Source organism: Echeneis naucrates, chromosome 7, assembly GCF_900963305.1.
Source record: "Echeneis naucrates chromosome 7, fEcheNa1.1, whole genome shotgun sequence".
Taxonomy (NCBI): domain Eukaryota; kingdom Metazoa; phylum Chordata; class Actinopteri; order Carangiformes; family Echeneidae; genus Echeneis; species Echeneis naucrates.
This window is the reverse complement of record NC_042517.1, coordinates 5,682,605-5,695,913: the sequence shown is the minus strand read 5'-3', so window position 1 is coordinate 5,695,913 and position 13,309 is coordinate 5,682,605. Positions and strand designations below refer to the sequence as shown.

At 43.6% G+C, this 13,309-nt stretch overlaps 1 protein-coding gene across 3 annotated transcripts; it reads left to right on the top strand.

Annotated features, from left to right (window-relative positions):
* Positions 1-1,665: 1,665 nt before the first annotated feature.
* ppp1r12b (protein phosphatase 1, regulatory subunit 12B) lies at positions 1,666-13,309 on the top strand. 3 transcript variants are annotated; one of them, XM_029507402.1, is made up of 8 exons: positions 1,666-2,253; positions 6,454-6,470; positions 6,597-6,726; positions 7,489-7,593; positions 7,775-7,825; positions 7,971-8,021; positions 8,764-8,835; positions 12,331-13,309. In XM_029507402.1, the coding sequence occupies exons 1-7, from the start codon at positions 2,152-2,154 to the stop codon at positions 8,803-8,805; spliced, it is 498 nt and encodes a 165-aa protein (XP_029363262.1). In that variant the 5' UTR covers positions 1,666-2,151; the 3' UTR covers positions 8,806-8,835; positions 12,331-13,309. The 3 variants fall into 3 exon arrangements, with proteins under 3 accessions (XP_029363262.1, XP_029363261.1, XP_029363260.1); XM_029507401.1 differs by lacking the exon at positions 8,764-8,835; XM_029507400.1 differs by lacking the exons at positions 8,764-8,835; positions 12,331-13,309 and adding an exon at positions 10,630-10,885.

Below are 13,309 nucleotides of genomic sequence, written 5' to 3'. Positions count from 1 at the left end.
CTTGGGTGTATGGGTGTGTGGCAAGAGAGGGGGTGATGGAGGCTACAGCAAGCTGTTCTTCAGTCTGTTAGCTTGGACCTTGATAGCTTCCTCTCTCTTTTTCCTGACGGCAAGGGGACACTTAGACTGTGACCTGGGTGATTTGGCTCCTTACTTGTGAATCCAGTCTTCCTGTAAATATGGCTGATATTATCTCTGTCCAGGTTTGACAGTAAAGTCAAACCTCTGTGCCATTCGTACCAACTGGACTAAATTGTTTCATATCTCAGCAGTGCGGCTGGCAAACCAGCCTGTGGTAGATTGGTAGGAGGGAAGTTTGGCTTTTTCTTTGGGGCCTCTGTTGAGCTTTCTTCTCCAGGCGGGATGTGTTCAGGGACCGTGAGAAATCCTTTGTCAAATGGATTCTCGGGGAATTCAATGTTGTTGACAGTCGTCACCTCCTTGGCATTTATGGTGAAATGGGAATGTGTGGTCCTCCTGGATCCCTTAAATCCAGAGTGATTTCAGCTTTTCTAGTGGGAGGAGGTACAGATTCTTGTCCAAACACCAGATGTTGAACCTCCTCCTGTGGTGTGCGTCCTCACTGTCCCACTTTAGTGGCGTCATCAGTAAACATCAGTGGAGTGTTAGGAATAGATGGGAGGGGGTCATTTAGTGAGGAGAGAGCAGAGGGCTGGACTAAGCCCCTAGACCTGTGGCACTCTTATATGTACAGGATGAGAGCTGTGGACTCACATTTAGTGGTCTGATGGTGAGAAAAACCCTGATCCATGAGAAGTGGCTGATCCCAGGTTGTTGAGCTGGGTATCTGTGGATGTGAGATAGTGCAATCGTCTCATGCCGCTTCGTAACAACTGATCAGTGGTGGCAACACCTTGTTGACTTCAGCGTAGTGGAGCCAAACCTGTATCGTCACAGTGACACCGACCTGTGTCTCTCTGCAGGATGAGTGCATGCTCCCCCTTGGCTGTTAGGCTGTGACACATCACGGCTGATTTTTGAGGTGGTGCTGTTGTATTCTATTCCGGCTTTTATCCCATGAAAGCGATTATTTTGAAAGTGCCCCTCAACCGAGAGCTCGAACACGCACTTATCTCCTCTGAGGTAAGTGCCACCTGCCCAGTGACAGTAGGGATTGGCTCCAGATCCCCCTGAACCTCGAAGGACAAGTGGTCCAGCTAATGGATCGATGGTCAGAGGAAAGGTGGTGCAAGTGGTCTCTGTTAACACTCTCACATATTACCATCATCTTCTCTCCATCACACTTTAGGGTGCAGAGAATTACTTGACACCTTGTGGTTGTTGATAGCTTCCTCAGGTAATACATTAAGTTGACCTTCCAGGACACACACTGCAGCATTAACCCCCCGCCCACCCCCCAGCCCCCTCTCCAACTGTATGCTCCCCCTCCCTTATCCTCGTCCACATCACTGGACAATTTTAGCCCTCAGTGCCGAGTCTGGCCATAGCAGAGCTTCTGGCAGGCTGCCACAGAAAGCTGCCAAAGGGAGAAGCAAGGGAGTTGGGGGGACTGGGAGGGCGACCAAGCATTGAAAGGAGAAGAGAGAGAGAGAGACAGAGAAAGCAAGAGAGGGAGGGAGATGGAGGGAGAGTGTATAACTTTGGGAAACATAGGAAGAAGGCAGCACAGGGTACAAACTTTTCTCTGTTGGCTGCTTTCTCGTGGACTTTTTCACATTTCATCAAAGACCCCAGTGTTGACAGAGAGGAGAGGAGGGATGCTGATTTGTTTTCTTTTCTCGCTGAAAAGTTATTTCTTAGTTTTTGTGATCTGCAAATAGCATTTTGTTTTGTTGTTCTTTGCATTTTTATCTGATTGTTGTTTCACTTTGTGAGCTTTGAAGGAGGCGTGACCACACATTTGAAACCCTTCCAAATTTAGCTGCAGCTCGCCTTCAGTGCATGGGATTCTGAAGCTGGACTGAAACACACACACACACACACACACACACACACACGCACACACACACATACCTGTTGTTGCTGAGGATTCCCCGGGAACACAGTCATGGGCATCTGCGTCAGTGTTGCTTGAAGGGAATCTGTGCGTCTGTGCAGCTGTTATCTGGTGGCGGCCTCAGTGAATGTTACAGTAGAAGTTGACCTGCCTGTTCAGGGTAGAGGAGGGAGATGTCATCCTACTACCCACGCACCAAGGACCTGACTCGCACCAGAAAGTCACTGACAGAATCCCCGCCGTCCTCTCCGTCCCCTACAGAAAAAAACTACAAAGTAAGACATGACACTTTTGTTTTCAAGAAAACCATCTTTCTGAAGTTAAACCTTATGGCGTCACCATTTTAACGGATATGTCTAGTCTCTGGTGTGATCTATTTTCAGGAAGCTGTTAGAAAGATGAAACAAAATGTACTGAAAACTTTTTATTTGCTGGAGGTCTCAGTAACTGATACGCAAATTTGTTCACTCCTCCAAGTTTCAGACTAAATCCTCTAAACATCTGAAAGAAGAAGAACATTTTGGTCATATTTCTATCAAAAACAACAAATTGTCTTAAATCTGAGGATTGGCTAATTTTCTTTACCAAAACTTTTTTATGTTTATCTTTATAAACATGTTTATAAACATTTAGATACCAACTGTATGTCACTATTGTTGACCTACAATTATTACTAAAAATAACCTCATGGCTGACAAATGAACTGATAATAGAAACTCTTTTTAGCTTGCACGTGTGCTGGCTCAGTGTCCTCAGGTAAACAAGCAAATAATTGAAAATTTCGTTAGCAGAATAAGAGTTACATTGTATTTCTTTGATCGTGCTCGTTTAAATGAAAAAGTTCCACTTCCAGACAGATTAAAAATGAGCAAATCACTTGTGAACCGCTCATCATTTCAGCTTGTTCGATGGCTAATGAAAGAGAGGCCAGTATTTGCTCTGAAGTGCAGAGAGACTGACCACACTTTCTGGAAAGCTTTTTGGATTGAAACATTCCTTTTGTAATTTCCTGTTATTTTTTTCGTTCCTTTTTCTTTTTTCAAAGTAGCTTATTCTCATGGGCGTTGTTTGACTCGCGTGTTTATGTCAGTGCATCAGCCTGAGCTGGACATAGTGTGACAGGCACATTTAAAGGGACAGACAGATGTTAAATTACGACGCCAATGTGATTCTGTCATGTACAGTAATGTCAGGCAGCACTACAGACACGCTCATTGTTGTGCAGTGAATGTCACCAGTGGATGCTGCCTGTTCTTTGTGCTTTCTTCGAGAAGTGTCAGTCTCGTTGTGCTGTATCCATGGTGAAAGTCGAGCATTAATTTTCCATGATGTCAGCCCAATCTGAATTGGCAGTGTTTTCATGGGAGAGAAAATGCAGTGCACAGGGGGTGGAATCAGACGGATGGAGTATTTTTAGCACTTGTCACAATGTTTGGCTGAGAACCTGGACGTCTTTAGAAAATACAATGGGTGCTGCATCTTTGCACAGCAGACGGAAGAGTATAAACATTAACACATCACATTACTGGATGACACCCGTCACGAGACAGATGTGAGCAGTAGTGGAAAATAACGACATATATTTACTCGTGTACTGTATTTCAATACAAATGTGAGATACATGCACTTTCCTTTTTGTGTCGTTCTACTTTCACTTTACTACACAGCCATAATTACGTTAACATTTAAGGACACATATAAAAGATAACAACCTTATAAAACCCAACACGACGAAAAATTAAACCAGTAGTTCAGATGTATAAGTTATTAACAGTTCCACCAAACACATATTTGACGATTTGCTGTATTTCATTTAAACAAAACAAGAAAAAAGAAAATACAAGAAGATGATTTAAAATTTGAAGATAAGATCAGCATCTTTTTTTTTATATTTTGTAACCTGTCATTCTTTGTAAGACCACCAACATTTATCTTGTGACCCTTTTGAGGGGCTCCACACTTGAATTCACTAGATAAAGAGTGTAAACTGACTCCACCTCAATAAAATGCAACAATAAACAAAACAACAACAAAGAATGCAAAGTCATACCACACGTTGTCTAAGTGACAGGTGCGGATTTTCTGCAGAATGAGTATTTTTTTCCTACTTTTCACCACTGCATGTGAAGCGTTTGGGCTCTGTGCTTTTGGAGAGGGAAAAATGAAGGAAGGGCCTGGGGATGTTGTCAGTGGCCAAAAGGTCTCTGATGTCCTGTAAAGGGTTAGTGGAGAGTGAAGAGTGGCTAAAGTGAGAAAAGGTGAGTGAATGTGGAAGAAACGTCTTTTATGGTTGTGTGTGCAGTGTCGGTTTCAGTAGTGGGGGTTAAAAGAGACAGATAGGAGGAGAGCGGTAGAGTGTGCAGCTCAGATTTTCCTACTGCAGTCATCCAGTTAGCTCTGAAGGGGAGATGCCGTGACAGAAGAAGGAGATGAAGGGAAAGTAGTGAGATGATGAGTGAAGAGTCCTGTCATTTGGATTTCATGCACTTTTGACAACGTCTTCATTTACACTCCTTAGCCCTGAGCTCATGCAGGCGGCCCGTGTGTGTATAAACCTCCCTTACTGTGTTTGTATTTTGTTGGTCTTGGCAAAACACAAAACTGAAGGCAGTTAAATTTACAGAGCGACTGTGGCTCCAGCATGCACTCGCTGGTTTGATACAGTCTGCTACCCCGTTGTCTTCTGACCTTCCACATCTCCTCTCAGAGTTTATTCCACTACATGCGCCACAAGTGACTCCCTTTATTTTTCCTAACAAGGAAATCAGTTTGGTGCAGCTGCCATTAGATATAAAAATTAAGCTGCGGTTCTGTTTCTGGCTTTTGCTCAGCGACAGAAAGTTTTGTGAACAGTATCCATGCTGTGACGTGCTGTGAGAATCGGCCCCTTAAACCCTGCAGGGCTCCCTCAAAATCTCGAGATTGGAATTAAATTAGTAGGAAACTCATTCCACCAATTTCTTAATCCCTCAGTGTGAAATAGGTTTTGTACAGGAACTACTCGTCTCGACAGACCTCAGCTCAAATCCCCACAAGCTGGCTTTGTGATAATTTATTCTCAAAGACAGGGCTTCAATCATGCGCCTTGATTAACAAGCGTACGGTGAATCTGATAGACAGATCTCCTCGCTATTGCACGAAGTTTGGAGTGAGTGAAAGCTCTTCTCTGCCCCATCCTTGGCCCTTCTTCATCTGAGGTCATGGAGGTCTGTTTTTTCCTGGATAGCTCTGCTTAAGCACATGACCACATAAGGACAGGCAGCGCTGGCTCAGTTATGTAAACACTTGCTGGGGAATAGCTCCTTTGACGCTGCGTGAAACATCCCCTGACTAACCAAATGTGAGCGCAGGAATAACCGCTTCTTTTGGACATAAGTCCTCCTATAACACACATGCTTTACACCCCTGTCCACATCTGCTTCTCGTCTCGGCCTCAGCTTGGCCTACCACACAAGATGTTTATTGCAAAGCATTCACAGAGTTGTTTGAAGGATTCTTTCACTGGCAGGACAGCTACTCCACATCTCTGCATTTAGGAATGAGTTTATGAGACAGTGGCAGATACTGCGAAGAGATCGCGGCTCGCTCTGGCCTGATATCCCCTCTCTCTCTGACTCCCCCCCCACATTCGCCACGTTTATCAGCTGCTGGCAGCGAGTTATCCGTTTGTTCAGGGCAGAAACAGGTCTCACTGGAAATGTGGATAGACAGATAGAAATTTTTATACTGTAGATTTAATTCACACAGCGTACACAGCTCATGACATGCACATCAGCACAAGGAGGAAGTAGACACATAAATTACACGTGCTGGCTTTGTGCTAATTACCATTGTGCATATGCTTGAGGGAATATGGAAACCTGAGCCTCAGTCAAATATAGTCATACAAAAAAGTATATACAGCTTCTGTGGATGTCACACAACATCTAGAGCTTGCTGTTAAATGAAAACAAATTCAGTGTTAAATCCCAACTGGTAACTTGGGCAGCAGTAAAGCGGTAAAGCGGTATAGTCAGAGAAAAACCTGCCAGGACAGTCTGCTATCAGGCCTGTTGTCAAGAGGTCAACCATCCACCCGACCGCTTAGCTTTTGAAGTCATGATGTCACCCTAATGCTGCGGGCAGTTTGTGTGGCAGCCACCTATTCTAAAAGATAAACTAGGCTCACCAGGGGGGGTTTGACCTGCGTGAACCCTGTCAGCGCAGTGATGGGCTGAATTATATCTCACTTTTGCATGCACCCTCTCCCTCTGGGACTACAGGCCTCTGAACACGCGCTGATAATTCATGTGGAAGTCTTGCCTTTCTTCTCTGTTTTCTCAAAATGGAAAACATTTCACTGCCTAGCCTCTGTTTGGTCTTATCAAACAAATAAATCTGGATCTATCTACAAGAGAACATTTTTTTAGACAGTGTTGTTCCCAAACTGTGGTGCTGAGTGATCACACTAACATGGCTTATTCTTTGTTTTTCAGCATGACAGACTGTCGAGGTGAGGATTAGGCTTGGCCCTTTTTTTCTTTCTCCTGCATCATACAGCTGCACGTCCTAAAATAAATAAATACATGGCCCCAAATGAAGCAGCACTGTGTACAGATCTGATCTGTGTTGCCTCCAGGTATGACTCCACTGGAGAGAGTGCAACAGACAAACCAGTGGGCCGCACCAGCTCGTACACAAGGAGAGAGACGAGACTGGCCGCTCTGAACAGACAAGAGCAGGACTCCACTACCAAAGACTATAAGAAGGTTGAAAATATTTCTTCGGTTCAAACGACCAAACAAGATTCAACGTTTAAGTTCTGGTTCCAGTTTGACTGTTGGACCTGTTATTTATTTTCATTATGAGCTCATGAAGGCAGGCAGATTGAGATTTATTTGGACCTTCAGATAATTAACTGTTCTAGTTCTGTAATCTGTAAATGAAATAATTTACTACGTGTGCATGCGTCGTTTTTTCTGACTTATTTTAAATCTTACCAACATGTTATATAACTCTTTTGGACTGAATGTACAGTATAACATCTGTCCATGTACTTTAGTTCATAGACAGATTTGCTTTCTTTTATATAGCTGGTATTGCACTGATTTATGTGCATGCACGTTGGTTGGCTTTTATAATACAGCTCTCCTTCGACTGGTGTCTCCAGAGGTGTGTGCATAATTAAAGGGGTATAAATTAAAACCATGTGTCATCCATTCACAGTATTACAGATGACCAATTTCTGTGGTGGAGGTGAGCTAAAAAAAAAAACAAGCAAAAGCACCTAGTTAATGTCCAAGTTTAAGGGTTTTTAAACTATGAGGTAAGCCTCCTCGTGAGGACACAAAAGCTGCTGAGATGAGACGAAAAGTTATTCTGGAGTCATAATTTGGTAAAAATCTGATCATGCAGAGATGATACTCATATTTTCCCTGTTTTAATGATTTTCTTAATTATTTCACAGCTCATCTGCTTTAATGTTTGCTTGCTAAGTATTTATTAACACTTCCCCTCGTCTACTTTTAAAGATGTATGCAGAAGCTTTGCATGAGAATGAGAGGCTCAAGTCCAGGCTGCAGGACAGCAAACAAGAACTGGTCAAGATACGCTCGCAGCTGGAGAAAGTCACTCAGGTACAGAAAGTGAGGAATGTTTTCCTCACAATCCTCTTTTCACTGCTTCACCGTCATCCCACGAGTTTCCCATGAGTGTTCGGATTAAAGGTCATGACTGATTACTTTATGATATCATGTTCGACAAATACCCACGATTCTTTCAAGATTTTCACCATAACAGCAGCTTTCTAACTTCCAGAGGCACGACAGGATATCAGAGAGGTCGACAGCACTAGACTCAGAGAAAAGGGTAAGTGCACTGTCAACACTTTGGCAACATCTTGCTTTTTTTTTCTAATGCCGCCGTCTACTTGAAATTACACTCTAATGGCCTTTTACTCCGTGGGTCTGCAAGGTTGGAGTTATATTTTCAGTTGTCTCTTCTTTACTCTCAGGAAAAACAAGCTCTTGAGAAAAGAGTGTCGGATATGGAGGAGGAGATCAAGGTCAGTCCATTAAAAAAAGAAATTGTGCAGACTCAACTTGGGTTTAAAGATCCTAATTTTTCTCATGCAAAATTTATGCTTCATTGATCTTTAAATGTATCTTTTTTCCCCCAAACACAAAAACACTAAGTCCCTGAGTCAACACTCCTCCAGCTAAAAGCAACATACCTAAAGTGTGTTACAAACCAAAACACGTATATCACACACTCCGGGGGCTGTGCCAAGGCAGGTGGGGTTAGAGTCAAGGAGAGGGAAGGTTAATGCTTTAGGCTCATTACCCACAATGTTCTGCTGGGCCACTGCCTGCCAGGCAAAGGAGGAGCCTGTGCTGCTGCTCCCCTGCTCCACTTATCCCACTGTTGGGGTGAACACTGTGACCTAGTTCCAGCTGAATACCAAACCCTGTCCAAGAGCAAAAAGACCTGCTTTTGTGAGACATTCCTGCACTGCACTGTGTGTATTCTGCTTTACTAAGAAACACAGGACATAGCAGGCCTGCGCAGAACACAGTCTGTGTGCTTCGTAGAAACCGCAGCCATTAATAAACAGAAGATGCTATAAATGGACTTTCACTGCATCATCGTTATGTTCCTCGAGAGAAATTAAATCTTGGCTCTGGCCTGAGAAGATATAATCTGCAGACACTGATGAGAACATTAAGAAGAGGACACATGCACCATATGCAGCAGTGTGGTTGCCTGTAGCAGATGTTTGACCCTCCGTGTTGTCGTGGTTCCCTCAGCAGGACGCCCCACTGCGCTTCCGCTGTGGGTACCAGCCCTGAGGGCAGGCTGTCTGAGGGGAGGGGGGGATGGTGAGTGGTCGCTACAACAAGAGGAGTGATTGACACCTGCCTGCCACCTTAAGTGATTCTGTTCTGTCAAAGACAGGGGCATGTTTACACGTGTGGACACATACCGCACACGATAAGCTCAAATATATAAGTGGTTTATACTGTGGAAGCCACAAAAGGCACAGGTACATAATCCAATTATCTTATTTAGATGCACAGCACCTCAGGTAGCTGGCTTGCCACTCACCCACAAAGTCACTAATTCCTGTAGAGATTTTCTTAAAGGCAGACCTGCTTAGTTTGCTCAGCCAACACATGCCAACCGGCGCCACCTACTGGAAAAGAAAAATAGCAGCAACAGCTTAGCCCTGCTGCTACACAGTAGATGACATTGTGTCTTCTTCTACAGGCAAACAAGCAACAGCTGCTGAAATTTCAGCACTTCATTTATTTTTCTGATTTTGCACCAATGCAAGTGCTACAACTGCTGCAGCTATTTTGTTCCTGTAGCCATTTAAAAAGCGCAGCAGCGATGCTGCAGCTCCCACATGTGGCACAAGTGTCAGAAATTGCAGAGGCTGTTGCGCTCCTTGGCTGCAGAAGACGCACATCAGCGCATTTTCGTCTCCTGTTGGTTGCTGTTATCCTTCTTGCCCATGAACAGGGGGTGGGGGAGTGCAGTTCAGGTTGGAGGGTGACCTCATCAGGTCTGCAGCTCTGTATTTGACTGAGCCTGGTTTCACGGTGATTCACATCAGTTGCACTGTGTGTCCTTCTTTTCTCTTTGAAATTAGTATTCTTGTGTTCAAAGCGTCAGATTACTCTGTAGTCGCTTACATGTCCTACGCAAAACCTGAATTATTCTTCACAGCGTCTGAGACTTTATTAATAGCAACTGTGTAGATCTGTAGCCAGCACTCCTGAGTGCAGTAAGATCTGATTTAATATCAAGGGCTCGATATTAAGAGAGTAATAAAGGATACTGCTCATTACGTATTCTCACCTCACTCTGTCCTTTTTTTTTTTTGGCCCAGCTAGGGCACCTCTGCAGAAACTGTGATGTTTTATTCTAATACCAAGGGAACACTCAATGCATTAATTGTTCAGTCTCAAACACAGACTAGTTTCAAATTCTCCTTCCAAATTATTATATATATATTTTTTTTTGCCGTTATAAGAAGAAGCTAGCAAATTGCATCTTCAATTATATTCGTGTCTTCAAATTTTTGTCTGGGCAGCCCGAAAGTCTGCAAGTGCCCTGAGTATGTGTGTGTTCTGCGGTTTCCCCTAAAGAATGGCGTCAAACCACAGACTTCACTGTCAGACCACTTTGAGGTTCACCTCAGAAACTCAGGCCAAGAGGAGGAAATGAATCATTTCCATTCCTTTGAGTAATAAATGACTTCTTGTGGAAGGTCTGAATTGAAATAGAGATTTAGGTTATGTGAATTTCTATGAATTTTAATTCTCTCTCCTTTGCAGTATCTCTGCATATAATAATAACACTCTCACTTCACCACTCGAGTCCAGTTTTGCTGCGTCCAAACAAAAGATCCAGCTTCATAATTACTTTTTTCTTGTGGCAGCATTTTACTTTTTTGCCTCATCTTCCTGTCGAATAAATATCTGTTTATGCAAGTCCACTTATAAGTACCTGAGACCTGTTGTTCTGTTGTCAAGTGTGTGTAGGTGTGTGGGTACTTATCTGTATGAATGTATATATAGTCTCTATAGTCTTTTGCTTTGCACATGGCCTGCCTCCCTGCATGCTTTCTCTGTCTGCCCCTCTCTGTATCTCTCTCCTCCTCTGTGTAGGATTTCCCTGCTCTGGCTCAGGTCCAGACCTTGCGAAGGGTGAACGAGTGTCTCCTGGCTGAGAATAGAGCCATGCTGCGTGCCCTCGCCCGCCTCTCTGAGACGGCCTCCATGCCGGAGACCGAGGACCTCTGATCCTCTGACACCAGCTCTCCTCCTTTCCCCCTTGCTCTCTCCTTCCTCACAGCTGCATACCTTCTACACTCCTTTTTCCTTGTGGTGCCTCTACAGACCCCCTCGTCCTCTGCTGTCTTCCTCTCAGGCAGGTCCTGCACCCTCCCAACGCTCACTCCCCTCTACAATGCAATGCTTCTACCTCTGCACCCCCTTTTTTTTTTTTTTTAAACCATCTTTGTTGACCCCTTCCCCCAAAAAATATCTCTCATACCCCTCTTTTAAGGCGTATTTTAAACTACATTCATGTTGCATTAGGCTTCCCATTAAACAAAATACTGTGCTCAGTTGTTTTCTCCTGCGTATTACGTAAATTCAGTATTGATAGTAGATCTGCACCATCGAAAGTAAATTCATTTTATAGTTATTGATCTTGAAATGGAGTAATATATGCAGGCCCAGTGTAGTGTGCTGTGTAATCTATGCAAAGTTGTTGCCAAGAAAATAGCCATTCTAGTCAATTTGCAGAAGGAAATGAAACGTGGGAGATCATTAGAATTGAAAAGGAGCAAGTTCTGTGCCAACAGGTGAAACACACACTGTGACCGATGCTGTTTCTGTGTTATTGTTCATGAAACCCCATCAGGGAATGAACAGATGGAAATGTTGCTGTTGAAAGGGACAGTTCAATTTTCTGGGGAACAGAACTTTTCCTCTCGGTGGAAATCACAAGATTAATACCAATCTGTGGAGTAAATATGAAGCTGCAGCCAGCAGGAGTTCATCTTAGTTTGACGTAAAGCCTGGACGCGGGGGGAAAACGGTTAACCTGTCTTTGGTCATAGGTTAAAGAGTAATCTGATTTCGATGCAGCAACCTCACAGCGACGACACGTCTCAGAAAACTCCTAAACCAATCAGAGGCTGACTTTTGCTTCATACTGACTATACGTATACAAGCGTGGCATAAATCCCGAATCTCGAATGTGAATTTCCCAAAATGTCCAACTGCACCTACAACTGTACATAGAGCACAGCATCATACTGTTTTCTGTCCTGGATATTTGAATTATTGTGACAAAGAAAAATGAGATGGTCTCCACAGGTTATGAACATGGTGATGTCAGGTGCCTTTGCTCGTTCACCGGCTTTGGTAATGTGTCACAGCTAGAGCAGAGGGCCACTGTTTGTCTCTAGCGAAGGGGAAATACTTTGACAAAGAGGCTGGTTATTTTTAGCAAATGCTCCTCATGAGAGACATGACCTAGATTTCAGAAACTGACCCTCACTCAGTTCCTCCCTCTTTGACTTCATTCTCTTTCACTCTTCAAATGCAGAACATACCGTCAAAGTCACTCCTCACTGCATGATCAAGTTCTGTAAAGCATGTCCTCATTGTCTGGCCTCCAACTTTGACGAGAAGCAACTTTTAGTCCACTTGTTACTGGCGATTTCAGATATGATCACTATGATTACTGTCATTATACACACAAACCACTTTAATTATAATCTTTAATATAAAGAGTAAAGTTTAACTGTGATGCTGTAATGATTTTCTAACACAATGTCGTCTCCTTTGCTGTCCCAGATGTTAACAGAACTCAAGTCAGACAACCAAAGGCTGAAGGATGAGAACGGGGCACTGATCCGAGTCATCAGCAAACTGTCCAAATGAAAAGATATCCGAACGCTTCTGTTCTGTGTCCACGGATGCTCCAACCCTGAAATGGCAGTTTAATTATTCACGATATCCCCAGTTGTGGCTCCTCTCCTCTAATGGTGACGGCTTGTTTGGGCCGTATGGCAGAAATGAATTCCCACTGGGACTGGTGAAGCTTCTGAAGAGGAGTGTTACAAATTTTAAGACAAATTTCACAGCGTATTGCAGAGTTACAGTAATTGTTTCTACTTGATTGCTTATTGTTATTTTGTAATATGGAGTATTTATCATGAACCAAATAGGGACCAGTCATGCTGTTTGAATGACCTTTCAAGACCCAGTTCAAACAAATCCGGGCCTTTGCATGAAAACACTGCACCTAAATATGACACGCGTGTAAGATAACACATTTGTCGCTACGTCGAGCACTGCAGAGGAGTATTGTTAAGATTGTCTTATTTAAGAGCGAAGCGATAGTCACACATCTGGGATGAATGTGTGGGGAAAAAGGCCCTAATGGCGGAGGAGAGGCATTTAAAAGGTTCATCTTTTCAAACAGGTGGAAACAACAAACCAACAAAGGAGCTTTCACAGAAAAAAGCAAGATGCATTTTTTTCCAGGTCACTTTGCATGATCTCTGAGAGCTATTTTCATGCATACGAACTGATTATCTATCGTCCATCAGCGGTGAGAAGAGATGGAGGAAATACAGGATGTGTCAGATTGCAGGTGGAACAGTGGACAGCACGCACAGCAAAAAGGTGCCGGGTTCGACTCACAGACCAGATGAGGCTCTGGAAACAATCGGAAACACTCAACAGGAGTGAGCACAGCGTCTGTCCGTAAACTGGAAACAAACCAAACAAACAAACAAAAAAAAAAAAAACAACAACCATTAGCCTAGCC

Bases quoted from the DNA above. Each gene is read 5' to 3' on its own strand.
- ppp1r12b (XM_029507400.1), top strand. From the start codon at position 2,152: ATGTCATCCTACTACCCACGCACCAAGGACCTGACTCGCACCAGAAAG. The intron at 6,727-7,488 runs GTTGAAAATATT...CTACTTTTAAAG, and splicing joins CTACCAAAGACTATAAGAAG to ATGTATGCAGAAGCTTTGCA. The intron at 8,022-10,629 runs GTCAGTCCATTA...TCCTCTGTGTAG, and splicing joins ATATGGAGGAGGAGATCAAG to GATTTCCCTGCTCTGGCTCA.